The 25816-nt window shown below is 55.6% G+C and overlaps 1 protein-coding gene across 1 annotated transcript in view; it reads right to left on the bottom strand.

The window, feature by feature from the left end:
• SPTBN5 (spectrin beta, non-erythrocytic 5) overlaps nucleotides 1-22602 on the bottom strand; it is a 45530-nt gene extending 22928 nt beyond the window's left edge. The window contains exons 1-25 of the mRNA XM_058738128.1: nucleotides 22085-22602; nucleotides 21687-21854; nucleotides 18848-18964; nucleotides 16718-16875; nucleotides 15953-16181; nucleotides 14508-15145; nucleotides 13098-13236; nucleotides 12765-12997; nucleotides 12379-12532; nucleotides 12096-12296; nucleotides 11809-12015; nucleotides 11205-11405; nucleotides 10359-10511; nucleotides 7023-7153; nucleotides 6549-6788; nucleotides 5967-6254; nucleotides 4744-4984; nucleotides 4436-4575; nucleotides 4161-4260; nucleotides 3271-3441; nucleotides 2588-2752; nucleotides 1919-2133; nucleotides 1343-1529; nucleotides 914-1114; nucleotides 542-658 (exon numbers count right to left, since the gene is read on the bottom strand). Coding sequence (XP_058594111.1) covers nucleotides 542-658; nucleotides 914-1114; nucleotides 1343-1529; nucleotides 1919-2133; nucleotides 2588-2752; nucleotides 3271-3441; nucleotides 4161-4260; nucleotides 4436-4575; nucleotides 4744-4984; nucleotides 5967-6254; nucleotides 6549-6788; nucleotides 7023-7153; nucleotides 10359-10511; nucleotides 11205-11405; nucleotides 11809-12015; nucleotides 12096-12296; nucleotides 12379-12532; nucleotides 12765-12997; nucleotides 13098-13236; nucleotides 14508-15145; nucleotides 15953-16181; nucleotides 16718-16875; nucleotides 18848-18964; nucleotides 21687-21854; nucleotides 22085-22195 — 4905 coding nt within the window. The 5' untranslated portion in view covers nucleotides 22196-22602. The remainder of the gene's footprint in view (nucleotides 1-541; nucleotides 659-913; nucleotides 1115-1342; nucleotides 1530-1918; nucleotides 2134-2587; nucleotides 2753-3270; nucleotides 3442-4160; nucleotides 4261-4435; nucleotides 4576-4743; nucleotides 4985-5966; nucleotides 6255-6548; nucleotides 6789-7022; nucleotides 7154-10358; nucleotides 10512-11204; nucleotides 11406-11808; nucleotides 12016-12095; nucleotides 12297-12378; nucleotides 12533-12764; nucleotides 12998-13097; nucleotides 13237-14507; nucleotides 15146-15952; nucleotides 16182-16717; nucleotides 16876-18847; nucleotides 18965-21686; nucleotides 21855-22084) is intronic.
• Nucleotides 22603-25816: the final 3214 nt, after the last annotated feature.

Here is a 25816-nt window from a genome sequence, read left to right as displayed (position 1 = left end):
CAGCATTGCTACAGGGTCTAATGCTGTGTGATCCTGAGAGTCCGATTCCAGGAAGGAGGAGGGTGGTCCAGGCCTCTCTCCCTTTAACTAGAGAATGCTTGTGGAGGAAGATAGGTTTCTGGAGGGCATTTAGTTAACTCAAAGAATGACATTCAAAGTGTGGGAGGGAGAATTCTGCGGAAAACATGCAGAGGATTAGAACAGGTGACCCCAAGCGAGGACAAAGTACTGAGGCGAGAGGAAGAAGAGAAGGCAGAGAAATCCTGAGGCTACAGGGGTATAAACTGGTCAAGGGACTACAAAAGGGGGGCAGGGGTTCTTCAAAGTGTTGCCTCTGAAGAAAGGGAGCACTGGGGAGGAGCAAGGGTCTTGCATGATTTGGGGTTGGGCAGGAAAGGAACTGGCCGTGTTGTCAGGAAGCAAGAGCAGGGCTCTGTGCCTCTTAGTAGTAGATGTGCCTTTTGGGAATGTGACAACCCTCTCCTCGTGGCTCATCGACACCCTAGTGCAGACTGTGCGGAGGATGCCTGGAACATGGTACCTGGTGCTTCCCAATGAGCCTGGCAGTGGCTGCCTTGTCTCCACCATAGTCCTGACTGCTCACCAGTGGCCATTTCTCCTTCACCCAGTCCTCCAGCTCTGATGCAGCCAGAAAATACTGCCAAGAATTAAACCACTTCACCTTGATGATCTCACATAGGACCCTCCACCACCCCTTGTGGACATGATGCCAGGCTCTCCAGCAGCCAGCAGAAAGAGGGTTCTGTGCCTACATGGGGACCACCCAACCTCCTGGGCCAAGGTTCTCACCATTGACCCAGTGCCCCAAGAGTCCCAGTCCTGCACACCTCACTCACAGAGTTTGCCTCCCTTCTGCCACTTCCCCTGATCCTGTGAGCTCTCTGCATCTTACCTGCTGGACAGCAACAGCCTGCTGCAGGCACTGGGCCTGTACCTCACACGTCCGTTCCAGCTCTGCCCAGAGGCCTTCCAGCTTCTGGCACTGCTCCATGATGCGCTGGGCTTGGGGGTGCCCCGAGGCTGCGAGGCTCCGTCCGGAACCCAGCACCCATTGCACCTGTCCCTGGTGGGCTTTCACCTGTGCCTGGAGCACCTGCCACAGAACAGCATGAGGAGCTGCCGCCTCTGGGGTTCCCTTTGTCACGGGGTGCCTGGAACGGAGCCGTGGATGCGGCTCCGGGCCCCACCGAGACAACACTCCTGGGCAGGGGATAACTGAGGGCAGAGACTTGGAAATCAGGACACCCTGAGCAGTGACAGAGGGCTTCTAAGGTCTAGGAATGGGATGTCAGGGATCCCGGGAGAAAATGGGGGGCACTACCTCATGCTTGTGGCAAAGTCTCTGAGCACCATTCAAGCATCTGGTGGAGCTGGTGGAGCTGGCTCTGGGCATGTGCTCAGCCACCCAATTGAGCTCCAGGTCGCTCAGCTGGTAGAACCGGTACAGCTCAAGTGAGGCCTGCAGCTGTACGTGCCGAGTGGCCAGATGTTCCCGCAGGGACTCGAATCTGGGTGGACACAGAAGAGATGGCGGGTGCTGGGAACAGATGGGGACAAGACCCTCGGTGCTTTGTGTAGCCCAGCCAGGGACTCACGAGGAACAAAGTAGGGATGGGGCAAAGCCTCAACTGGTGAGGGGGAAGCGGCTGGAGAGGGCTCAAGACCCAAGCTTTCACTCAGTTGACCTGTATGACTTCCGATTTGGGGTGCTGGGCATGCCTAGCTGGGGTCTCCGGTCTTCCTATCCCAGAAACGACCCCTCTTGTAAGGGACAGAGATTTGGAGAACTCAGGTCCTGCAGATGCCACCGCAGGGCTCCCTGGGTGGAATCAATCCTCACGTTCACATGGTGGGGGTGGCACACAGCAGAGTGAAGATGGAACAAGCAGGCGGGTACCTCTGCAGGTACTTCTGGGTCTCTTCCGTGACGGTCTGGGAGGTGAGTCCCCGCTCTGCCTGGGCGACGAGGGCAGCCATCTTGCTGGCCAGCGCCTGGCTCTCACTTTCCAGTTGGCAGTGCTGTTTCTGTCGCCGCCGGCTTGAGCCCAGGTCCTGCCCTGGTTCTGCACTCTGCAGAGCCCCCTCCAGCTGTTCCATCTTCTCCTTGGCATCCTGAGGAAGGTGCAAGGTGCTGCACTAGCTCTGGAGTGCAGGCATGCAAGTTCTTGGACTCTGACACCACGCTGCTTGCAGCTTAACAGATTCACCGAGGACCTGCTGCCTCTACCGTTGTCCACCTCCCGCCTTCCCCCTGAGCCTCATGACCACTCCTGTCCCCTCATGCTTCTTCCTCCATGGGGATGCAAGTTGTGTTGACCGCACACATGGGGTACACAGGAGACGATTCTATATTGGCCTACAGGAGGGCAAAGCCAGGCTCAACTTGCCATAGGCTAGAGGCCTCTTAAGACTGCAGGACTTCCCAGGGCTAATCCAGAGTTAGTAGAATACCCCAGACTCCTGCTCCGCAGCACCCCCCCCCCCCACTTCCTGCCCTGCCTGCTCTCACCCTGCCTGGCTCAGTGCAGGCTTAGTCTCCTTCCCGTGCCCTGTCCCTCCAGCTGACCTGCAGCAGCCGCAGAAGCTGGGTCTGCTGCCTAGCTTTTTGGAGCTGGTCCCCACGCTCTGCCATCTTGTGCTTCAACTCTTCCCACTTGTCACTCAGGCCCTGGAGGATGCCCTGCACATCTTCCTGGGCATGGAGCCTGCTGCTCAACAGCTGTCTCCCAACCTGGGGTGGACGCAAAGACCAAGGGAGTTTCGTTGAGTTGCTGGTACCATGAGCAGCCACAGCAGGCTGGACCCAGGTGGCAGAGGTGGGGGAAGGGGGAGCTGGCTACAGGCTGCGTTCCACAGGCTTCCAGGGCTCAAGAATTTCATGTGGCCCCAAATCTTGACAGAGGTGAGAAGGCTTTCCTCTGATACCACCAAGTACAGCAGAGTAAGTGGGGGGAGCAGGCATCAGACTATGGTAGAGAAGGCTTTGTTCAGGTAGACGTAGCAGGCATTGGAGCTGCCCTAGGAGCTGGGGGTGGGCTGGGGTGGGGTGGGCTGGGCTGAGCTGAGGTTGGTGGGGAAAAAATGACGGATACTTTCTGGGCTGGTTTGGGTGCCAAGACAAAAAGGTACCCAGCCGAGCGGAAGAGGAATCTGAGGGATCCTAAGTCCGAGGTAGCAGTAAAGAATCTGAAGGGGAATTCTGGGCTGGGAGTCTGAGGAGGCCCTGTGCCCTGTGTCCACTGCCCCCACCTGCTGCAGGGCCTCCACGTGCCCGTAGGTGGCCAGCAGTGCTCGCTCAGCTGCTCTGTGCAGCCTGAGTTGCTGCAGGATGTTGCTGGGCTCTTGGGAAGGCCCATGTGCTGCCATCAGCCCCTTCTCCTCTATCCACAGCATCAGCTCTGCCACATCCTGTTTCCATTTCTGCTCAAGAACCAGGAGAAAATAGGTCTTACAACCAGGGCTGAGGGAGAGGGGTCTCACAGACTCCCAATGGCCCAGATCCAATCTTATGTGCAAGGGGGGGCTGGGGTTATTGCTCCCATGTGGAGACAGGGAAGCGGAGATCAGGACAGAAATGTTTCTCCCTCACATTACTCCCTCACAGTAGGAAGATGCCCGGGGACTGATGGCCTGAGCCCCATGGGGTCCTGTGCCCAGATAAGAGGAGTGCTTGAGCAGTCCCTGCTCCCCCAGCTCACATCAAATGATGTGTGATCATTTCTCTCCTAATAGGCTTATGGTAGAGGAGGCCTGTGGACTGGTACAGCTCTGAGCCCCTATGGGGGCTGAGCAAGTATCCGGCAGAGCCTAGGTCTGCAGCTGGTGCCCGTGGCCCATGCATGAGCCTAGAGTGTGGCCAGAAATGATGGGGAAGGGGCACAGTCAGATGAGGGATGGCAAGGAGGTTTATCAAGACTTTGGGTCCAGTCTTGACTCTGAACAGTGTGGCCTCAGCTTGTTTTCTTCATCAGGAAAATGCCTGTCTCACAAGAAGCGCTATCAGGGTCAACGACCTAACATGTGGGAAAACGCTTTGGAAACTATCAAGGGCTCTGCAGAGCACACAACTGTTAGTGCAGTGATAGACTCCTAGGCACTCCTCTTGGGGAGGCCTCGTGCACCTGGGCTGGCCCCCTCACCTGGAGCTGGAGGGAGGCCAGCAGCTGCCTCTTCCTCTGCTCACTCCTCTCCTGGACCCCAGTCCACCGTCCCTGGATGCTCTGCAGCTGCTCTCTGACCCTGGAGGCCGGGTGGAATGGGGGAGGGTCTGGGGAGGGCTCCACTCTAAGGCCCACCGCAGCCTGGGGTGGACCCTGCCGCTCCTCCACTCCCCACACTGTCCCCCGGCCTCAGGGCCACAGGCTTTGTAGGCTGAGAAAGGGTGGTAGGCGCTGCCCAGACCGGCCTTGCTCACTTGCGCGCAGCAGGGTGTCGGCTCTGGGCCAGCTTCTCGCCACGTGCCCGCAGAGCCTCTGCTCGAGGCCCCAGGATGCCCAGCAGGTGTCCAAACTCTTGGTGCTGCTGCAGCAGGCTCTGGGCCTCCCCCACATCCTCCTGGGGGTGCAGAGACCTGGGGTCATGCTTGGGATGACAGGGGTCAGCACCCTATCGCCCACTGCCATCCCAGGGCCGCCAGCACCCCTCCACCCCTGCCTACTGACTTCAAAGCTCCCTCCAGTGATGGGGAAGCATCACCGCAGCCCTGTATTCCAGACTTCCTACCCCAAGGCGGCCCTGCCGCAGGAAGGCCTCGTGGCTGGCACAAGTGGCAGTGAAGTCATCTACATCTCTGCCGAATCTATGCAGCTCCAGCCCCTCCTGCAGCTGCTGCCGTCTCTGCTCCCAGGCGGCCTGCAGCCCCCAGCCTCGCTGGCTCAGGAGCCTCAGAACACGGGCCACCTCTTGGGAGTCTGGAGAGTCCGAGGCTGCAATGGGCTGGCCCTGGGCCTCCAGCTGCTGCAGCCTATCCAGGACGACAGGAAGGTGGTCAAACCCCATCTCCTTCTCACCCCCCTTCCTCCCCTCTCACTGGGTCATTTTGGAGCTCTGATAGAAGGGTAGCTGGCAGGAGGTCTGAGGCCGGTTAGATCCACTGGTTCACTTGTTCCATGGGGCAGCTGTGCCCTGGCCCACTAGTGATGCACAGAACGTAACAGGCCTCGCACACTACTGAGGTCTCAATACTTTCCCTGCTCCTGGTTTGTTACACCCTTCCTCCAGGGGACCATCCCAATGCCAATGCAAAGTCAAGTAGAAACAGCACTCAAACTGCATACATGCCCGACTGCAAGGCCACTGCCAGGCCATGAGTATTTACAAAGGGCCCACAGGCACACAGCTTGAAGGCTCCACTTCCTCTGAGCGGATGCTGCCCTGAACCATTTGTAGAGTCTTGAGCACAAAGGACGGGATGGATTCAGTGACCACTTGGCTACCTGTCAGGGTCTCTCGTGCAGGGCACAGCCTGTAGACTGTACTGGGTGACCCTGCCTGCCTGAAGACCTGTAGCATCGTCCCCGCAGGAGGAGAGGCCTTGCCATGCTGAGGAGTTGGGTGTCTTAGTCCCATGGGGGGAGGGGAGGTGGTCCTGAGCCATCTGACTCCAGGGGTTCCCATTCTGGTTATCCAGAATTGCTTGGGAGACTAGGCTGTCCTGATTTCAAACAGTCCATCAAGTTCACCTGGATGGGGTATGGCCAGGTCTACACTTGACAGAACCTTCCAGGAAGTTCAGATTCTGCCCTGCGTCCCTCCCCGAAGCATTCAGGATGCTGGACCAGTTGGCTACGTCCCCCTCCTTAAAGCCTGCCCCAAGCACCTGTTGGACACCAGCCTGGACTACAACCCTGAGTGATGCCCTGCTTCCTGCCTCTCTCTCTCTGATGTCCTGTCCCCACAGGCCTTAGCCGGCCTGAGGCACATCCTATCCTGCCTCCCGTCCGGACCTCTCCTGCTGCAGCCGTATCTCCTCCAGAAGGTCTCCGTGCTCCATCAGCAGCCTCTGGGCCGAGGCCACATCCACCGCCTTCTCCTCGCTGTGCAGCCGAGCCCAGACGCCCTCCGCCCACAGCAGCAGTTGCTGGCTGTCCTGTAGGAAGCTCTGCCGTGTCCGTGCCTCGGCCTGGGCCCTGGCCTGTCGGGCCACGTGCTGCTGTACCTGCTCCAGCAGCCCCTGCAGCGTCTCCACCTGTCCTCTCAGGCACTGATTCTCTGTGGGGCCCGCTTCTTCAGCTCTGGGAGATGGGGCCCACGGCCCAGTCAGTGCCCTGCCCTGGGCCTGGTGTCCGGGCTCGGAGTCCCCAGGCAAAGTGGTGTTGACTCTGCACTCCTGCCTCCCCCTCACCGTGGGACAGCAAGCCTGTGTGGCCTGCCCTTTCCCCATGAGCATTTTCTCATGCCGTGTCCCCACCTGTGCCCCTGCCCTTCAGACAGCACATCCAGCCTGTCCTCCAATTTCTGTCCCATTCCTCATGCCACAACCCTGCTCAGTCCTCCCCTGCCTCCCAGGGCCCAAACCCAGGCCGTACCTTATGGTGATCCTCTGCAGGTGGTACACGCTTCTCTCCAGTGCCGGCATCTTCTGCTGGGCCAGCTGCAGGACGCGGTGGCTGTCCTCTGACTGCCCCAGCTCCAGGGTTTCCAGCCGGAGTGTCAGGTCTCGCAGTTGGACCTGTGTGGATCTGCACTTGTGCAGAAAACTGCACATGTCCGTGGTGCGTGCCAGCTGCATTTCCTTCTCTTTCTTCAGGGCTTCCAGCTGCCCCCACCTGAGCAGAGCGAACAGGGATGTCTCTGTCACAGGGACATCTCCACAGCCATACTGGGGCCGCGGCCGGGGGTTCACACAATAGCTGCTGCTGGGCTGCCTGTCCCCATGCCCTCTCCTGTCTCTGACATGTCCGGTGTTTCCTCCTGGCATCTCCAGAGGCACATCAGCAGGCGTGCAGGCCCGGGCAAAGCATCCAGCCTGTCCCCACTGCTCTGTGCTCCCTCCGTCTTACCTCTGGCTCAGTTCCTCTTGCTGTTGCTGAATTCTGGGGGCATCTTCAGGACATCTCTGCTTCAGCTGCTCAGCAGAGCTGCTGACCTCAGTCAAGCAGCCCCTTCCCACAGCCAGGGCAGTGAGGAAGTTCTGGGGAAAGGAAGACCCAGGCCCTGAGTGAGTTTCTTCTCTTCCCACACCGCACTCAAGACTACAAATGACCTGATATGCTCTGCTGTGCAGATGTCCGAGCAGCATCCCTCTGGAAGGACTGGGGTCTCTGTCCTTAAAGGGCTGGGAGGGCCCTTTAAAAATTCAAGGCTAGGTATCCAAATTATAAAGCAAGAAATAAAACTGTTATTATTTGCAGATGACATGGTATTATATATAGAAAACCCTAAAGATTCCACCAACCAAGTGTTAGAATAAATGAATTCAGTAAAGTTTCAAGGTACAAAATCAATATAAAGGAATATTTTGCATTTCTATACACTAATAATGAATGAATCACCAGAAAGAGAAATTAAGAAAACAATCTCATTTACAATTGCATTAAAAAAAAAAAAACAACAACCTACGAATAAGTAACTGAAGAGATAAAAGACCTGTACACTGAAAACATCAATGAAAGAAGTTGGGAAAAAAAAACCCCCACAAATGGAAATATATTCTGTGCACATGGATTAGAAGAATTAACATTGTTAAAATGTCTAAACCACTCAAAGCAATCTATACATTTACTATAATCCTGATAAAAATTCTAATAGCATTTTTCACAGATATAGAACAATCCTAAAACTTGTACAGAAATGCAAAATCCTAAAATTTGTGTGGAATAGCCAAAACAATCTTGAGAAAAAGAAAGTCTTTCTCAAGACATCAGTTAAGGCAGCACACTCCCTGATTTCTTTTTTTTTTTTTTTTTTAATTTTTTTTTCAACGTTTTTTATTTATTTTTGGGACAGAGAGACAGAGCATGAACGGGGGAGGGGCAGAGAGAGAGGGAGACACAGAATCGGAAACAGGCTCCAGGCTCGGAGCCATCAGCCCAGAGCCTGACGCGGGGCTCGAACTCACGGACCGTGAGATCGTGACCTGGCTGAAGTCGGACGCTTAACCGACTGCGCCACCCAGGCGCCCCATTCCTGATTTCAAACTGTATAGTTTACTATAGTAAACTGTAGTAATTATTTATAATGATCAAAATAGTGTGGTATTGACATAAAAACAAATAGATCAGTGGAACAGAATAGAGAGCCCAGAAATAAACCCGTGCACATACAGTTGATTAATTTATGACAAAGGAGCCAAGAATGGGGAAGAGATAGTCTCGTCAATAAATGGTGTTGGGAAAACTGGACACCCATGTGCAAAATATGAAACTGGATCCCTATCTTAGACCGTACACAACAATAAATGCAACACCCAAAACAAATCATCTGCTTGCAAAACAGGCAGAGGACCTGAACAGACATTTCTCCAAAGATGACATACAGGTGGCCAACAGACACAGGAAAAGATGTTCAGCATCAACCCTTATCAGATCACAATAACAGCAAGATGTCACCTCACACCAGTCAGGATGGCTGTTTTCAAAAAGACTATAAATAGGGGCACCTGGGTGGCTCAGCTGGTTACGCATCTAGCTTTGGTTCAGGTATGATGTCATGGTTTGTGAATTTAAGCCCCACGTTGGGGTCTCTGCTGTCAGTGTGGAGTCTGCTTCAGAACTTCTATCTCTCTGTCCCTCCCCAGCTTGTGCATACTCTCTCTCAAAAAAAAAAAAAAAAAAAAGGGTTAGAGGGGCTCCTGGGTGGCTCAGTCGGTTAACTGTCAGACTTCAGTTCAGGTCATAATCCACAGTTTGTGGGCTTGAGCCCTGCATCGGGCTCTGTGCTGTCAGCTCAGAGCCTGGAGCCTGCTTCAGATTCTGTGTCTCCCTCTCTCTCTACCCCTCCCCGGCTCACACTCTGTCTCTGCCTCTCTCTCAAAAATGAACGTTAAACAAATTTTTCTTAAATAAAAGATTAAAAAATGGCTAGAAATAAGTGTTGGCAAGAAGGTGGAAAAAAGGAAGTCATTGTGTTGGTAGGAATATAAACTGGTGCAGCAACTATGGAAAATAATACAGAGGTTCCTCAAAAAATGAAAAATAGATCCAGCCTATGATTCAGCAATTTCACGTCTGGGTATTTAGTCCAAAGAAAATGAAGACACTAATTTGAAAAGATAGCTACACCCCCATAATCATAGAGGCATTATTTACAATAGCCAACATATGGAAGCAACCTAGCGTCCAGTGATGGATGGACAAAGAAAATGTGGCAAAGGGGTGCCTGGGCGGCTCAGTTCGTTAAGCTTCTGATTCTTGATTTCAGCTCAGGTCACAATCTCACTGTTTGGTTTGTGAGATTGAGCCCCCAGTCTGGCTGTGTGCTGATATCAGGGAGCCTGCTTGGGATTCTTGCTTTCTCCCTCCCTCTCTGCTCCTACCCTGATTGAGAGCTGGTGGGTGTACACATGCTTTCTTTCAAAATAAATAATAAACCTTAAAAAAAAAAAAAGAGGGGCGCCTGGGTGGCTTAGTTGGTTGAGCGTCTGACTTTGTCTCAGGTCATGATCTGATGGTTTGTGAGTTAGAGCCACATACCAGGCTCACCAGCCCACTTTGGATCCTCTGTCCTCCTCTCTCTCTGCCCCTCCCCTTCTCATGCTCTCTCTCTCTCTCTCTCTCTCTCTCTCTCAAAAGTGAATAAACATTTATTAAAAAATAAAATCAAAACCAAATGTGATATACATATATACCACTGTACAAAAGATGGCATTATGCCAAAAGATGGCATTATGCGGTGGGTGAAATGGGTAAAGGGGGTCAAAAAGTGCCAATTTCTAGCTATAATGTAAGTAAGTCATGGGGATGGAATACATAGTTTGGAGACTATAGTTAATAATCCTGTGTTGCATTTTTGAAAGTTGCTAATAGAGTCCATCTTGAAAGTTCTCATTACAAGAAGAAAATTCTGTAACTATGTGTGGGGGTGGATGCTAACTAGACTTACTGTGGGGTACATTTCACAATACACAGACATACCATTATGTTGCATACCTCCAACTACTATCAGGTTGTGTATCAATTATACCTCAATAAAAACAAAATAATTCAAGGCCAGATCCCTTGCTTCTTCTTCCCAGACAAGACTACAGTTAACATGGAGAAGTGGGACACAGGAGTGAATCCCCTCCTGCAGAGGGGATTCCCCTGCAGGAGCAGGCGGGGAGGGAGAAGGACAGGAATTCGGAAAGGCCGCAGGGCCAAGCAGCCAAGACGCCCACCTTGGCTCCACAGGGGCAGTACCTTATACTTGAGCCGCGTGGCTTCCAAGTCATCCGCCTGGGGCTGCAGCATTTGGAGCAGTGCGGTCTGGTTCTCCAGCCATGACTGCAGCTCTCCACATGAGTCATAGAAGCCAAATAGGGCCACTGCCTCCTCCAACTGAGCTCTGCAGTGCTGAGGAGAGGCCGGCCCAGAGGTTGGGGCAAGGGCCAGTTTCCCCCTAGGGTACTCAGAGCAGGGCCCCATATCCTTCCCCCCAGGGTGAGAGAAGGCCCCTGCCCCACTGCTGGGCCCTGCGCCCTCTGTTGGAGGTCCAGGGGAAGGAGCTGACAAGAGCTTGATGTCAGGTCAAGGGCCCTGGTAGAGTGTGCTCTTTTGATATAGCCCTTGGCTCTTAGGGACAAGTCACACTTCTGTGGGACCTGGCTCTGCCTAGCCCCGCCCTTCTCCCCTCCAGGCTCTCTTTCAGCCATCTGCCACTCTCAGCTTCACTTCCGGGCTCCAGGCACTCTGGTCTTTACTCCTCCAGGGCCTCCTGCCTGCCTGGCGATAGGTACTGCCTAGGGTATGGTCTCCCCCATCTCTCCTGCCCTCCCCCTGGCTTTGCCTGCTCTCAACCTCTCCTTGTTCCAGTCACAGCCTAAATGGCCTCCCCTCAGAGATGCCCTCCCTGGCTCCCAGCCTGACCTGGGCTTCCATCACACCCACTGCCATCTAATGACCTGTTTCTCCTCTTCTCTGCCTGTGTAAACTCCTTGGGGGCAGTGAGCACGTCCAGTCAACTGCTCTGTCTCTGGACTCCCGGTTCAGGGTCCAGTACAGAGTAGGTGTTCCATGAACATTTCTTGAACAAGAAGTGTTACTTACCTTTGCCAGGGCCCCCAGGCCCTCATAGTCCTGGTTCAAGCAGTCCTGTGTCTGGAGTATGGTGTTAGGGTCAAAGTCAGGGTCAAGCTCAGTGGAGAGGACCATCTTCTGAGTGCTTGGGGGCCCAGAGTGGCAGGAAACCTCACTCCAGGTCCGGAGGTTCCTCGGGCCTTCCTTTGGAGAGCTCAGGGCAGATACCACCTGTGCTGACAGGACACAGGGCAGTGTGTCCAGAGGGGATTCCCCTAAACACGAGGCTTGGCAGGGTGGGGCCAATGGTTGTACCTGGGGTGGTTCCAGGAGGGACCCGATTAATGCATGGAAACTGGTGGGCAAAATGAGCAAAACCAAACTATCCTCGGATGACTTCTACAAGCATGCAGACAAGATTCCACTAATCGGACTGGGGCAGCCAATAAGAAGTTGCTGAGGAGGGGTGGGGCACCCCAAGCCGGAAGCGAAGATTCCCAGGTCAGGGGCCACAAAAGCCCTCCCATTTCCACCCTCTGTGTGTGGGCACGGGAGAGGGGGCATAGTACTCAGACCACATGTGCATTTGGTGCTGGAGGCCTGTAGTTCTGGGTCCCTGCCGTCCCACACGTACGGTAAGCGACACTTGGGTTGCAGCCGCCCGCGCCTGCTCGTCCAGTCGCCGTAGCTCCGTCCAGAAGGCGTGCAGGCTACGCTCCAGTCGCTGGTGGCGCAGCAGCAGGACCTCTGCGGCCGTCTGGTCCCCCCCGCGGGACATGCTCTCCAGGGCCGACTGCTGCTCCCGCAGCCATGAGGCCGCGTCAGCCGCATCACTGAAGTACTGCGGGCAGGAGGGCAGGTTGGGCACGGGGCCGACCCCACACGCCTGCCCGGCCGCCCCTGCATCCGCAGCCTAACTACCTCCTGGACGAGCATAGCCGCCTGCAGCCGAGCGCCCCTCCTGGCTGTGGAGGCCCGGAGCCGCTGCCAGGCACCCTGCAGTGCCTGGGCCCGCTCCCTGGGGTCTGGCCACGTGGGGTGCCCGCGGGCTCCCAGGTTGCATCCCCTCCGCACGAGATCAGTGCACATGGCCTGGTGGTGGCGGAGCTCGACTTCCAGGGCCTGGCAGGGGACAGAGCTGGGTGAAGGGAAGGAAAGGGAAGGGCCAGGTGGGGACTGGGGCAGGGCACAGGGTCACACGTACCTTGTGTTTCTGCAGGGCTGCTCTGATCTGGCTAAGGTCCCCGCCCAGGGCTTCATCCTCCACCAGCTGTTCGTGCTCCCTCAACCAGGTTTCCTCCTCCTCACAGTTGTGCAGGAACTCTGCCTGCTGCAGGGTCTGCTCCAGCAAGGTGCGCCTGAGGGATGGCAAGGGGCACCAAAGGGACTGGGGAGGGGGCTCCCCACCAGGCTCAGACACTCCCCCTTAGATAGGAGTTTTCTTTTTCCTGATAACAGGGAACAGAAGACTTAGAGGTGAAGGTCAATGTGGAGGAAGTTGCCAAGTTAGCAGTATTTTAACCAGGGCAGGAGGTAAATTGGGTTCCAGAAAAGTTCTAGAGAAGGTAGGAGAGCTGGGTGAACTCTTACCGGGCCCTTAGAAGAGACACCAGGCTCCCGTGAAGCTGGGCCAGTGCCTGGGCCTTGGCCTGCAGCACCTCCACAGTAGTACCCAGGGAGGAGTCCAGCTGCGAGGTCTGGAGGCCAAGATGGCGCACATGGGCCCCGTGGGCTGAGACCTGGGCCTCCAGCAGGTCATGCTTCTGCAGCAGCTCCACGGTCTCAGCCAGCTGCTGCCCACAGGCCGTGGAGCTGGCCAGCACCTGGCCAGGGATGGACAAGTGATCACTGCTGTCCCAGAGTGCTGGGTCATCACAAGTGTTGGTGCTGTGTCACCCAGGGGCCTGCTGGTCCAGGGCCCACCTGTAGCTCCTTGAGCTGGTTGGAGGCAGTCTCCACCTCCTGCAGCAGGCTCAGCACAGCTTGCACACCTGCCATCTGCTTCTTCTGCCCTTGGAGACGCCGAAGGAGTTGCTCCCAGCGCCCAGTGATCTCCAGTTGCCTGGAGGATGTGAAAATAAGGGGTGGGGTGGGGTCTTCACTGGGCTGGGATAGGGAAGCCACCTTGGGGTCTACACCTGGTGGGGGTGCTTGGCTGTCATGGAGGAGCCTGAGCCCAGTGACTGGGGGCTTGGAGCATTCTAGCCTATGGCTGTCGGGGCACTGTGTTCCTGCTTCTTAAACACAGGCAGAGAAGCTAGATGGAGGGTCTGTGTGGCTCAGGCCAACAGGGCCCCCAAACCTTTCCAATCTCCATCTCCGATGATAGCAACTCCATCCTTCTAGGTGCCTGGGCTAAAGGGCTTGGTAACTGAATTTCTCACACCCCCATCTGATCTGTCTGTAAATCCTCTTGGATTAAAAATATATGCAAAATCCCACCATTTCTCATCACCTGCATTGCTTCTCTGGCCTAGATTATTGCAATAGCTGCATAAGTGGTCTTTGCTTCTGTCCCTTCAGTCTGTGCCTGACATGGCATCCAGAACGATCATTGTCGAACAGGAGTCAGATTGTGCCACTCCTTCATTCCAGCCCTCCCGTGTTGAATTCCCCATCCTTCTGTGAGTAAATCCCATCTTTACTGTGTCCTACAGATCCCAGCACGATCTCTGCCCCCACCCTTTGCCCCTGTACCTCCTTGACCTCAACCACTACTTGTTAACTTTGACCAACAGTGGCCTCCATGCTATTTTCCAAACATGGCAGGCATGCGCCTTCCCTATGCCTGGTATAGTGTGTCCCGTATCTCTACAGCTGGCCCCCTCTTCTGGTCTCTGCTTCTTCCTGGTCTTTGCTCAAAAGTCAGTCTCCTCTGGCCACCTGATCTAACCCCCGCCCCCCATGTTGGCACCTCATAATCCCCTATCTTTTGTTACCATTTTTTTAAATCACTATTGCACGTACTATATATCTATTTTAATTTGTCTGTTTTCCTTAGTAGTGTGTAAGCTCTGTGAGGGGAGGCATTATGGTTTCTCCTCCTCACTACTCAATCTCCAGTGCCTAGAACTGTGCTTGGGACGTAGTAGACAACAAATACTTGTTCAGTGAATGAGTTGATAAGAAGTATCTAGAAAGGGCAGTGCTTTACTAAAAATGGGGAATTGAGGGCGCTGGAACTTCAGGCATCGGTGGGAGTTAGATCTTTTAAAGAGAGCCCTGAACCTATAGATCAGACCTCTATGGCCAGGAATGGGCACAGGTAAACATAGGGATATGATAGGAAGGCCTTAGCCTGTTTTGAGGATGATTTCCGCACCCCAGGCTCACCTGCGGGCCACATCTGCCCAGCCATGGTGCTGCTCCTGCTGAAGGATGTCTGCGATCTCGGCCAGGGCCTGGAAGCGCCCCTCCTGGGGCAGGATGCTGGCCTCCAGCATGCCCAGTCTCTGGGCAGCTGCATCCACTGTGGCCAGGCTGGCTGGCGGGGCGGCAGCTGTGGCCTGGTCCAACATTTGCTCTGTGTCCGTCAGAAAGTTCTCCCTGAGGGCTGCCTTGCGCTGGAAGCGCCGGGCCAGGGTTTCCAGCCGCTCTAGCTGTAGGATCCTCCGCAGCAGGGCCTGGCTTCTTGAGGCCTCTGCCCGCTCCAGGACTGCCCAGCGCTGGGACAGCTCTGCGGGGCCCAGGCCCTCGTGAGGCAGGAAGAGCCTGCGATTCTGGGCTCGGAGTGCCGTCTGCAGCCGGAAGAGCAGGGCCTCTATGGCCCCTCGCTGCTGCAGCCGTGGTGGCTTCTCCTGGGTGCGGAAGAAGGCAAAGGCCACCAGTAGCTGACGCATGGCAGGCAGGGAGTCTGGGAAATCCCGTGCCTCTAGCTGCACCTCCTTCTCTGCAATCCAGCGCAGCAGGTCGGCCACCAGCTGCTCGTACTGGGTCTGCAGCTCCTCTGTCTCCTGGAGCTGAAGCAGGATCTGGGGGAGGCACGGGAAGGCCTCGGGCAGCACCTCGGGGCAGGCCCTGGAATGGAGGTGCTCCCCTCTTGGATGCTCGGTGACTGCCAACGTTGCCCAGGTGGGTGGAGGCTCTTTCCCCTAGCTGAGGTTGCACTAAAGTGGGGTCCTCCCAGCCCCCAGAGAATCAGGTTTGCCTGCATTGCACACTTAGACCCAGGAGTGTGGGGCACCCGCCCTGCTTTCCTCCATCTTATTTTACCCCATTTGGCCTCACTTCTGGGGAATACTATTCTTTTTCTGAGCCACCTTTCCCTTTCCTGAGGCCCCCACATCCCTAAAACAGCTCAGAGCCCTTGGCCTGGATCTTCTCCCCCATGCCCAACCGAGACACCAACCCTGAGAACAGCCTCCCCAGGCTTCCATGCCTGCCGCTGTGCCCAGAGTATGAGAGCCCCGAAAACATGGACTGCGCCCAGCACAGCTGCTTCTGTGCTTGTCCTTGCAGAGTCTGGCTCTCTGAGCCTTTCAATCTCATTAGGGGCTTAACAACCTAAGAGCAGGGGGAGAGGGGAGGGACTGGAGAAGATGGTGCTCACCTGGCTTTCCCTGTTTGCCAGGCACTGTGCTCACACTCCCAAGCACTCATAGCAGCCTTCTGTCACCCCAAGCATTATGGGCTCCAATGGACAGAGGACGCACGGTAAAGTTAGGGGACATGGCCAAGGCCACACAACTAGGAAGTGGCAGATGCAGGCTTTAAACCTAGGTCTGACTCCAGAGCCCATGCTCATCTCTCCTCGAAGCCACCTCTGCTCTTTCACCAACCTTAGCGAGTCTCCTCTGGACAGTCTGCTCGTGGTGCAGGCGGGAGAAGTGGTGGTAGTAGAGGGAGACGTAGGTCATGATGGAGCGTTCATCGGGCTGGAGAGCAGCCACGTCCTCGGGGTCCAGCAGCTGAGCAATGCCCAGCTCCTGCTCGGCTACGCGGAAAGCCAAGTTGAGGTTGTGTAGTGGGCGCTCGGGACGCAGGGAGCAGTAGTCAAGCAGGTCTGGCCTGGACAGAAAGCAGGCAAAGCTCCTCACCAGAGAAATTTACTGCTTGGGTTTAAGCGGACTTGTTACAAAGGCAAGCAAGCTCCTATTGGCCACCCGGGGTATTGGTTTCCCCTGCCGGTAACCTGAGACCCTAATGAAGGAATAGCGCACCTGTAGAGAGAGGAGGGCTAATTTCGCTCAGGGGCCTGGCTTGTGGGTAGGGGGGAGAAGCTCAAAAGGGCAGGTACTTGTGAGGAAGAGGACTGAGAATAGAGTCAGTGATGACACAGACATTGGAGAAAGGCAGGGGTCAAGGCAAACCTGGCCAATTCCATGAGGTTTCCTAGGAAAGGGCAAGGGCCTTGGCCATCAGCCATCTCTACTCCCAGGTCCAGGGTTCAGGGCCCAGAGGGATGTGGGAGATGAGCAGGTTGAGGACCCAAGCCCATTCTCGGTAGTTGGCTTGGTGGTGAAGGCCTCCAGGAGGGAGGCTGAAGCCGGCCTCAGGCCAGGTCGGGCTGGGAGGGTGCTGGGTCTGCTCTCCCTCACGCGCACCTGTGTGCATGGATAAGGGCACTGAAGCCGAGTCCGTCACTCCAGCTGCGGGAGAAGTCGGTGATGTTGACATTGGCATAGCAGGCCGTCTTCCGCTGGCACCAGACCAACAGAGCTTCCTTGGCAGACAGCAGGGCTGCGCTGGCCCCAAACTCCTCCTGGAAGGGCAGGCCGGATGGTGGGTCAGCATGTGACAGCTGAGAAGGCAGCGGAGCCGGCAGGCCGCCAGAGAGGCGGGTCAGGCCTGGTTGTGATCCTTCTACCCCCGCCGCCTGGAGGCAGGTGCAGACTGCCCTCTATTCGGAGCACCTGATTTTACTTGATTTCATTTGTGGTGGGCAGGGACTAGGGCTGAGAGAGAAAGCTTTTTCTTCCAAAGAAGTGTGTTTCTCGGCCTTTCTGATGGGTGGGGCATTGTGCTAACCGACCCTGGGTCCCAGGGAACTGAGGCTGGGGTTTGTTAGACTGGCTCCAGGTTCCCTTGGGCTGCCTTCCAGCCAGGTCCAGGGCCCATGCACAGGGCTCTCCACCACCCACACGCAGCCCTAGGAAGCCGGCACTATTTCCACTCTAGGGATGACATGAGGAGGTGCAGAGGAGTATTTAGGAAGCTCCCCAGCATCCCTCCACCGACAGGACAGGGACTGGCCTGACCAGGAAAGGCTGGCAGCTCACCCGTCTACCGCCTCGATGCCTCACACGGCTGCTGAGGGCAGAGTCTGAGTTGCTTCTTCACGCTGGGCAAGGACATCTTCACCGGGTTTCAATCCCCTCCCACCCTCCTTGTTCCTCCTCCTAAGAATTTCCTTTGTTCTGTACTCTCGGGTCCACCTGCCCCCACCCCTGCCCCACCCTCTCTTTTCTCAGTGCTTCTTTCCCACCTCCTTTCTCCCTTCTACTCCCCCTCCAGCCTCCATTCCTGCCTCAGTGGTACTCTCCTCCCCCCACTCCCTCCCTCACACCCCAAAGTTCCTTCCCTTCCCCTCCTCCCCCAACTCGTGCTTCCTTTCATTTGCTCCACTTCTCCACCAATTCCTATTTATAAACTCAAAATATCAAAGCAGGGCAGGCTGCATCTCCTCTCTTGACCTTAGGGCCCCGGAGCTTCGGTGGGCAGCAGTGTAGGGCGAAGCGTCCAGGCCTAGAGCAGATGCCCTAAGTAGCTGGACTAGGCTGGCAGACAGGAACCAGGAGAGGTTCTAGGCTTGGGCGTGGGAGGGAACAGAGTCAGCCTGGTCCAATTATGTCTGTTTTTCAGGGAGCAGAGCCTGAGCGGTCAGGGAGCAGGGTGACCGGTCAGGAGACGATGCACCTGCTGCCCCCCCAGGGAAAGGGCAGCTGGGGCACCTGGAGCTGGCTTGGGGGACCGAGGAGGAGAGGGTAGCTACGTGAAAGGGCTTGAGGCCAGCTAGAAATTCATCCATCCATTCAGTCATCACATAGGCCCTAGGCTCTGGGGACACAGCCAGGCAAATCTCCTGTTCTCCCGGGGCTCACAGTCAGATCATGGGCTTCAGTGGTCCTCCGGGATTTGAGCCAGATCTGTGGCTTCTTTTCATTCGGATTTCATCCTCTAGGTTGGCTCTTCTAACGCATTGGAATTGAGTCTTAGGTGGGGTTTTGGAAACCCCAATTGGAAAAGTTATGAAAATTGATAAATATAAGGACTTTATGTTTTTGCTCTTTCCAATTCAGTCCTGAGAAAACAAAAGGTAGAACAGAGGAGGATAGGGGATGGTGTCTTTGGTCTTCAGGTGACTGGGGCTTTGGAAACTTCTGGGATTGGGACGCCTCCACATGTTTAATTAATTAGAGGTGTAATGGAAGTTACAGGGTTTCAGTGCCAAGTAGGGAAGAACCAGTCAGGAAATGGCACTGGTTGTCACCTCAACCCCTTACTTGTGAATGGCTTGTCCCAGACTGAAGTTTGTGAACCTAGTTGTCACTTCAACATATTACAGTCTCTCTGACATTCTCAATCCTTTGCCCATGGTTGAAGAGTGGGTATTAATTGTGTGAATGCCAGGGTCTGCTGCGGGGACCCTAATAGGTGGAAAAGCTCTGTCCCCAGGGACCTGAGGGGAGGCTGGGGCTGGGCTGAGTGATTGGGTGTTGGGGGCTGGGACATACCCTGTCCAGGCAGATTTGGGAAATCTGGAAACGCAGAATGATGACCCAGATGAGTCCCAGGATGAGTGTCTGGTCTCCATCCACGATGTTCTCTGGCCCAATGAGGGGTATTGGCACCTGTGGGCACAGTTGGCTGGGCTCAGCTGTGAAGCCCGTGTGCCAGAGGAGTCTCAGAGTAACCGAAAGTCCAGGGCACCTGTTGCCAGATGGCAGGGTCCTGGAATCTGTCCTGCCCCAGGACGTCCCCAAGCGAGAAAGAGGCAGGGCACAGGTGAGGCAGGTGAAGCTTTTCTAAATGGTTGCAGCTTTGGACTCGAGTCCTCCTGGGAAAGACCCCAGCCTGGTGAACTGGGCTGGACCACTGGGGTGGGGAACTCCCTGTGTGTGGTCTACAGGTAAACACGGGCCAAGATCGGTGGTTCAGCCATGGGGGCTGGAAATGAGTCATAAATAGTCAACAAATGAACTCAATAGACCACAGCAGCTGTCTGCCTCCACCTCTTAGGGCATCTTGGAATCTCCAGGGGGTGCTTGGGTTCTTGGTTCCCACTTCAATCTCAGCCCTCTTCATTAGTGTTCCATCTCCTGTTAAAACGGCAGATTCCCAGGCCCCACCGATTACTCTCTTGGGCCAGGGCCCAGGATTCTGAATTTGGACAAACACCTCGGGTTCTTCCCACGCACTGAAGTTGAAAACCTGCTGCCCTAGGTCTTGCCACATGGACAGGGAGGAGGAGCAAATGAGGGGAGAAAGGACCAGAATAAACATCAAAGCTGCACGGGACCTGGGCCCCTTCACCTTCTGGATCCATCTTCCTCTCCTCAATCCCAGGGCTCCGAGGCCTGTAAGATTCTTGCAGTTCTTGGGATTGTTAGCACAGGCCTTGGGGCCTTTGTACTGGCTGTCCCTGCTGTCTGAAAATATTCCCCCCAGTAGCCACATGGCTACTTCCCTCTCTTCTTCTAAGTCTTAAATAGCACTTTTTCAATGGTACTTTCAACGGCCACCTTATTTAAAATCACAACCCAAGGACTAATTCCTCCCACTCAAACACACATGCTTGGTCCCCTCACCCCGCTTGGGTGGGGATCTTGGTTTTGTTCCCTAGTGTCTCCCTAGCAGAGCGTCTGGCATATAGTGGGTAATGGATAAGTATGCATTAAATGGAGAAAGAAGAGGAGAGACTCCCATAAGACCTGGCGGGAAGCTGGCTTCGGCCAACCACCTGCCTGGTGGCTGAGGCTGCATCCCTGGGTACTCCCGTGGGTACACCTTGTTGTGTCTGTCTGGTCTCTGAAGGGTCCACCCCATGCTCCAGCCTTCTCCTGGCACACCTGAGCCCTTCTGCGCTCATCTCAGCTTGGAGTTGGAGCATCTGGTCAGGGGGGTGTTGGAGTCTGCCCATACCAGCTTGTGAAGGCTGATCTTCCCGCTTGGTGTTTGGTGATACCCCGCTGGTAGCTTGGAATCAGCCGTGGTAGGGGTATCAATGCCACAGAAACCGGCAGGTGCTACAAACGAGGGCTTTTATTCCCTCTGCCCCGAGAGCTGATTGGTAAACATTTACCGGTGCCCGGTGACCTGGGTTAAAATCAGTTGTCTTCCCTGAAACTGCAGGCCCCTTGCAGTCGGGTCTGGGCTTTGCTGATTGTGGTCCCCAGAGCCTGGCATGGAGTGTCCAGCAAATGACAAGGTCTCCAGAAATGAGTGCACCCCACATCCTGCTACTCATCAACCCTGTGTTGGGGTAACAGTATGTACAGTGGAGGCAAGCTGTCACCTTCACAGACTATGCATCAGTGACATGCTATGTATCAAAGCTCGGGGGGAGCTGCAGAGCCTCTGATGAGGGCCATGGGGCTCCTACTCTTCCCACGTACCTGGAGGGGAGGGGGCTGGTTCACAGGCTATTGTCCCTGGGACCAAAAAGAGCATGGCATTCTGTGACTGTCAGCTGTCTGCTCCTCCCTGTGCTTGGGGACCGCAGTGCCCCTGTAATTTGCTTTGGTTTCTTACCTCCCTGGCCTCTCTCCAGCATGCCAGGCTCCCAGGGGCTATGACTTCCAACCCAGGACTTAAGTGACACTCAGGTTCAGCCCAGCCAGTTCCAGCTCAGTGGCTTGCAGCCTCCAGGAACAGCCACCTCATGGGTTCAGTCCCGAGCCCAGGAGCCCTATGGGCTTCCCAACCTGGTTCTCAGTATAAATCACCCTTGTCCAGCCCCCTGACACTGGCCATGAGGGTCCTTCCATGTCCCTGGAGCTTTTGCCTCCTTTTAGTGACTATTTCTTTGGGCTCTTTCTTTCAGGAGACTCTGCCTCCCTTCTGTTTGCTGTGGTCCCTCGCTGCTAAGTGATCCAGCTTCTCTAAGGAAGACCTGCACCCTTTGCTGCCTGGTTCAGTTTCCAGGGTTCTTCTCCTGTGTTCTACCCTCAGCCTGCCTCCCCCAACCCCGCATCCAGGATCTGCTGGCCCACTTACCATGGGTCTTGCCTGGTAAACTTCCTTATTTAGGAAAGGAGAAGTTAGAAGTACACGGAATCTGCCTGCTGAGAATTCTCTGATTCCCTTGTTTCAGTCAACAGCATATTTCAGTCCCGCCCACGGGGGGATGAAGGCTGTTTCTGCTCCCACCGGTTTGGGGCCCTCTAAGCTGGCAGTACTGTTCAAGGAAGGGCTTTGCTTTCTGCATCTCTGTATCCTAGCTGCTATTCCCGGATTCAGGCTCCAGATCTTCTGCTCTGCCCTGGCCAGCCCAGGAAAGAAGATCTGGTAGTCCAGCCTGTCCCTGCTGCCCACCCCAGCACCTGGCCCAGAAGCCCTCTCCCCGGTGCCCACCTTGGCCCTGAGGAAAGCCAGAGCTCGGCTGCTGTTCTCTAGGAAGTGTACTCGCATGCGGCCCCGGCTGGGGGGTGGCAGGGCCTCCCCCGAGATGAGCTCCAGCAGCCGCAGTAGGTGGGTGCCATCGGCCAGCTCTGTGTACAGGTTCTGGATCTTGATGCCCACCTGGGAGGGGTGGGGAAGAGGCACAGGGTCAGCCCTCCTCACCTGTCTGGCCTATCCCAGGACCTGGGAGGTACAGCCCAGAGGGTCTTCCTTAAGGAAGGAGCACTGGACTCATCTGTGTTTTGGGGTCTGCGAGACGTCTCAGCCAGATGACCTCACAGTGGGTCATCTGACCAGGGAGCTGGGGGGACAGCAGAGGATGGCTGTGGGACACACTCAGCTACACTCACCCGGCCGTGCTGGAAGATGTTGTTGATCCAGTTGGTGAAAGTCTTCTCCTGCATCCGCATGTGCTGTGCCTGGAGCTTGCGAATGTGGCTCATCTCATACGCGGAGTCCATGGTGGGACAGGGCTGGGAGCACTACCGTGGGGCTCTGTGGCTGGCCCCCTGCTTCAGGCACCCTGTAGCCCCAAGGAGCTGCTGGGGACTGTGGGGCTGACCAGCCCTGGGGCCTGCAGCCTTATGGGGACAAGAGGCCACTGGATATTGCTCTAAGCTGGAGATGTTGAGGGGCATGGAGGTTGGAGGAGGAGCGTGAACTGTCCCCACATCTGATGGGGGGGGGTTGCAACTTGGGGCCCAGCCAGGTAAGGTTCTGGGGCTCCCAGCTGGTGCCCTGCACTTGAGTGCCTCTGAGCCCTTTGCCCCACCCCACTTTCCAGATTCTTGGGACCACAGGGATGGGTTGCTGCCCCTTGGGATGAAAAGCGCAGGTAGAAAGGAAATAGGAAACCGCTCACCTTGGTGTTGTCTGTGCCTGGAAGGAGACCCTACTGGACAGATGGAAATGGCAGATAGCAGGGGCTGTGTGGGGAGGGAGAGAACCACAGGAGAGGCCAAGGCTGGAGCTGGGGCCACGCCATGGCCCTCCTCTTGAGCGAGTGGGGCAGGGGTGACGGCACACAGCCGGCATTGTCCTCCCACCTGCCAGAGGGCATGGCCCAGACTGGGAGGGGGTGGCTCAGGAATGCTCCAGACTGTTGCTCCAGGATCTCCTCCTTCATCCTCCTCCCACCTCAGATACCCCCAATGTCAGGTGGGGGTCCTGGCTGTCAAGATGCAGAGGCCCATGGGATGGGCCTCAATTTGGCTCTGGGTGGGAGTGCCATGGGGGTGTTACAGTCCAGGTAAAAGGCATCCAAATGGGAGAGCCTCTGGTCAGAAGCTTCTGCATCCACAGTCTGGGACTTCCCTTCTGCACCCCTGCAGGGCCTCTTTGTGAGCACCCACAGGGGTGGGATGGGAGGGATGCTGGGCCATAGCCCTCCCATCCTGTCCAGGGGAATGCCACCATAGATGGAGGAGAGTCCTTGGACCCTGGGCTTGGCTTTCCAAGCCCTGACGTGGCCCAGGGCCGAATGGTGGGTGCTCCCTCATGCCCAGGGGCCACTTTCTGAAGTGAGCTCTCCTCTTGGGAAGGAATAACTTGGAGCTGCAAAGGCTGTGGAAATAACAGTCTTCTCCAAACCCAGAGACACAGTGTTCACTCTTTGGAGCTTCACAGTGAGGCCCCCAGCACCTGTGCTTCCACAGAACTGGCTAAGTCTCATGGCTCATGGCTCAGGGCACGAGCTGTGGAGGCGGGGGGAGCCTACTGGCAACTCTCTTTCCTTCCCTGAGGAATCTTGAACTGCATGCCAGAGAGTTCTAATTTGAGTGGCTTCACAGAATGTCTGGCTAAACTTGGGGTAATAGTCACTGGTCTGGGGTGGGTGTCTGTAGGTTCATCCAGCAGCCTGGGAGACTCTGAGAAGAGGCTCAGGCTGCTGTCCCTGACAGCCAAGGACAATGAGAGGAGCAGCATGGCAGCCTGCCCTTGACAGTTGAGCAGGACAAAGCACCCTGGAACCTCAGGCCCGTGGCTGGGAGTGAGAGACATGGTGCTCTTGAGGGGGGGGGTGGGCAGCTCCCCTGCATCTGGGAGGAGCTTCCTCCTCTACTGCCCTCCCCCTGTGAGGTCCCTCCTGCCACTGGCTGGCATCCTGATGCTGGCATGAGCCCAGGCTTCTTCCTCGCGCATAGCCCCAGATCCAGTCAGTCCTCTGTGGGGGGTGCTCCATGCTCCCTAAGAGCTCCAGGGTCTACCCTCCTGCCCCGTCCTGCACTGCCCCTGCAGGGCCCCATCACCGTTCCCTGACTCATCATTCTGCCTGCACATCAGCCTATGCACCGCCCTGCCCCCTCCCCCCCCACCCCGTTTACTTCCCAGAACTCAGCCTTGCTCATACCCATGAAGACTCCCCATTGCCCGAACAGGACCAAAGCTTGCCTGCCCACATCTGGGCTTCAGCTGCTCTTTCAGCTTAGAATGTCCCTTCTGTTTTCATTGTCCACATTCTCCTGTCCTATCAGCCCCAGTTAAAATCCTGTTCCTTCTAGCAGGTTCTCTGCCACCTGCCCCCTCCTTCCCAGCTTGTTTCTCCTATTGAGACCCTTGGCCTGGGGCATCTTGTATGATGTGACCACCAGAGGGCAGGCTGGAGCGCATGATACTTTGCACACAGAGCTCAATAGAGGTGGTTGTATTCGGTTGTTGAGTGGCACTGGGGAACTGCGTTTCTTCCTCCTGAGCTCGAATGCGGCTAAGCCACTGTGCGTGCAGCAAGCACTGGCTCCTCTTTTGCTGTAACTGATTGCAGCCCCTGCTGAAATGAGAATCCCTTGTTAGTACATAGTTTTGCATTATCCATGTTGCAAATAACTAAAACCTCAAGTCAAATGTAAACAGTATAAAAGGAATGTATTGGCCCAGAGGTCTGAAATGTCAGCAGGAGGAGGACTTTAGGTGAGGAGTTTTTTTTTTTATTTTCTTACGTTCATGTATTTTGAGAGAGAGAGAGAGAGAGAGAGCGCAAGAGAGTGCAGGGAGGAGCTGAGAGAAAGGGAGAGAGAGAGAATCCCAAGCAGTTTCCGTGCTGATAGCTCAGGGCCCAGCTCGGGGCTCTATCTCATGAACTATGAGATCATGACCTGAGCTGAAATTAACTCTGACACTTAACTGACTAGGACTAGGCACTCTGTCGCCCCAGGTGAGGTTTGATCCCCAGTTCAAATGAGGCCACCACAGGCCTGGACTCCCTCTGCCTTTTTCAAGGCTTCCTTCACCTTCTTGATCCAGAGGGTGGTTGCTGTGAGCCTAACCTCGCTCCCCTGTCCCCAGTCTCTGGGAACCCCTCTCAATGCCATTTATACTGTTGTACCAATAGGCTTGCTTCTTTACACTGCCTGGTTCAAAGAGAGAACACCCCCTCAAGAGCTGGAAGGGAAGTCTGAGGGGCTTGGCTCTCATGGGCTTGAATTGAGCCACATGTCCATTCCTGAACTAATTTGTGACCAGAGGATGAAATACTCTAATTGGCTCAAGCCGGTCAGGACCCACCTGGAGAGGGGTCTATCTCACCCAAAGCTTGTGGCTCAGACTGAGTGGGGGAGTGCTCTGAGAAGGAAATTCCAGGTCTGGGTCACCACAAGGGTAGATGGGTGACAGCAGGAAAAACCCAGGTGTCTGCTCTGGGGATGTGTATCTGCACCTGTGAGGTGACAAGAGGCAGGAACAGTGCCAGCCAGGGGGCTCCAACCCTAGCACTACTGCAGCTTCAGGCGCAGGGACTTGCCTCCAAACTGGAGAGGCCATCGTGGCAGGTGCTCTCTCCTTTGAGAATGCTCAGTGATGCCCTCCCTAGCCTCGGAAGGGTCTGTCTCCGTGGTTCCTCCAGTCCAGCTTTCCAGTCATCCTCACTTGGGGCTTGGTCTTGGACCTGACCTCTGCTGGGGAGCAGATGGAGTTGCTTTCCGGCTAAAGATGGCCCATTTTGGGGAATGTCCTGGCTTAGAGGACACGGGAAGAGTTGGGGGTCACAGGGATGGTGCGCAGCAGGAATGCACCCTCCCCCTAACGCCTTGGATCCCTGCTTTACTGCTGAGGCAACTGCCACACAGTCACGGGAAAGCCAGAGCCAA

Source organism: Neofelis nebulosa, chromosome 7 (assembly GCF_028018385.1).
Source record: "Neofelis nebulosa isolate mNeoNeb1 chromosome 7, mNeoNeb1.pri, whole genome shotgun sequence".
Taxonomy (NCBI): domain Eukaryota; kingdom Metazoa; phylum Chordata; class Mammalia; order Carnivora; family Felidae; genus Neofelis; species Neofelis nebulosa.
This window is presented reverse-complemented; position numbering and strand designations above follow the sequence as displayed.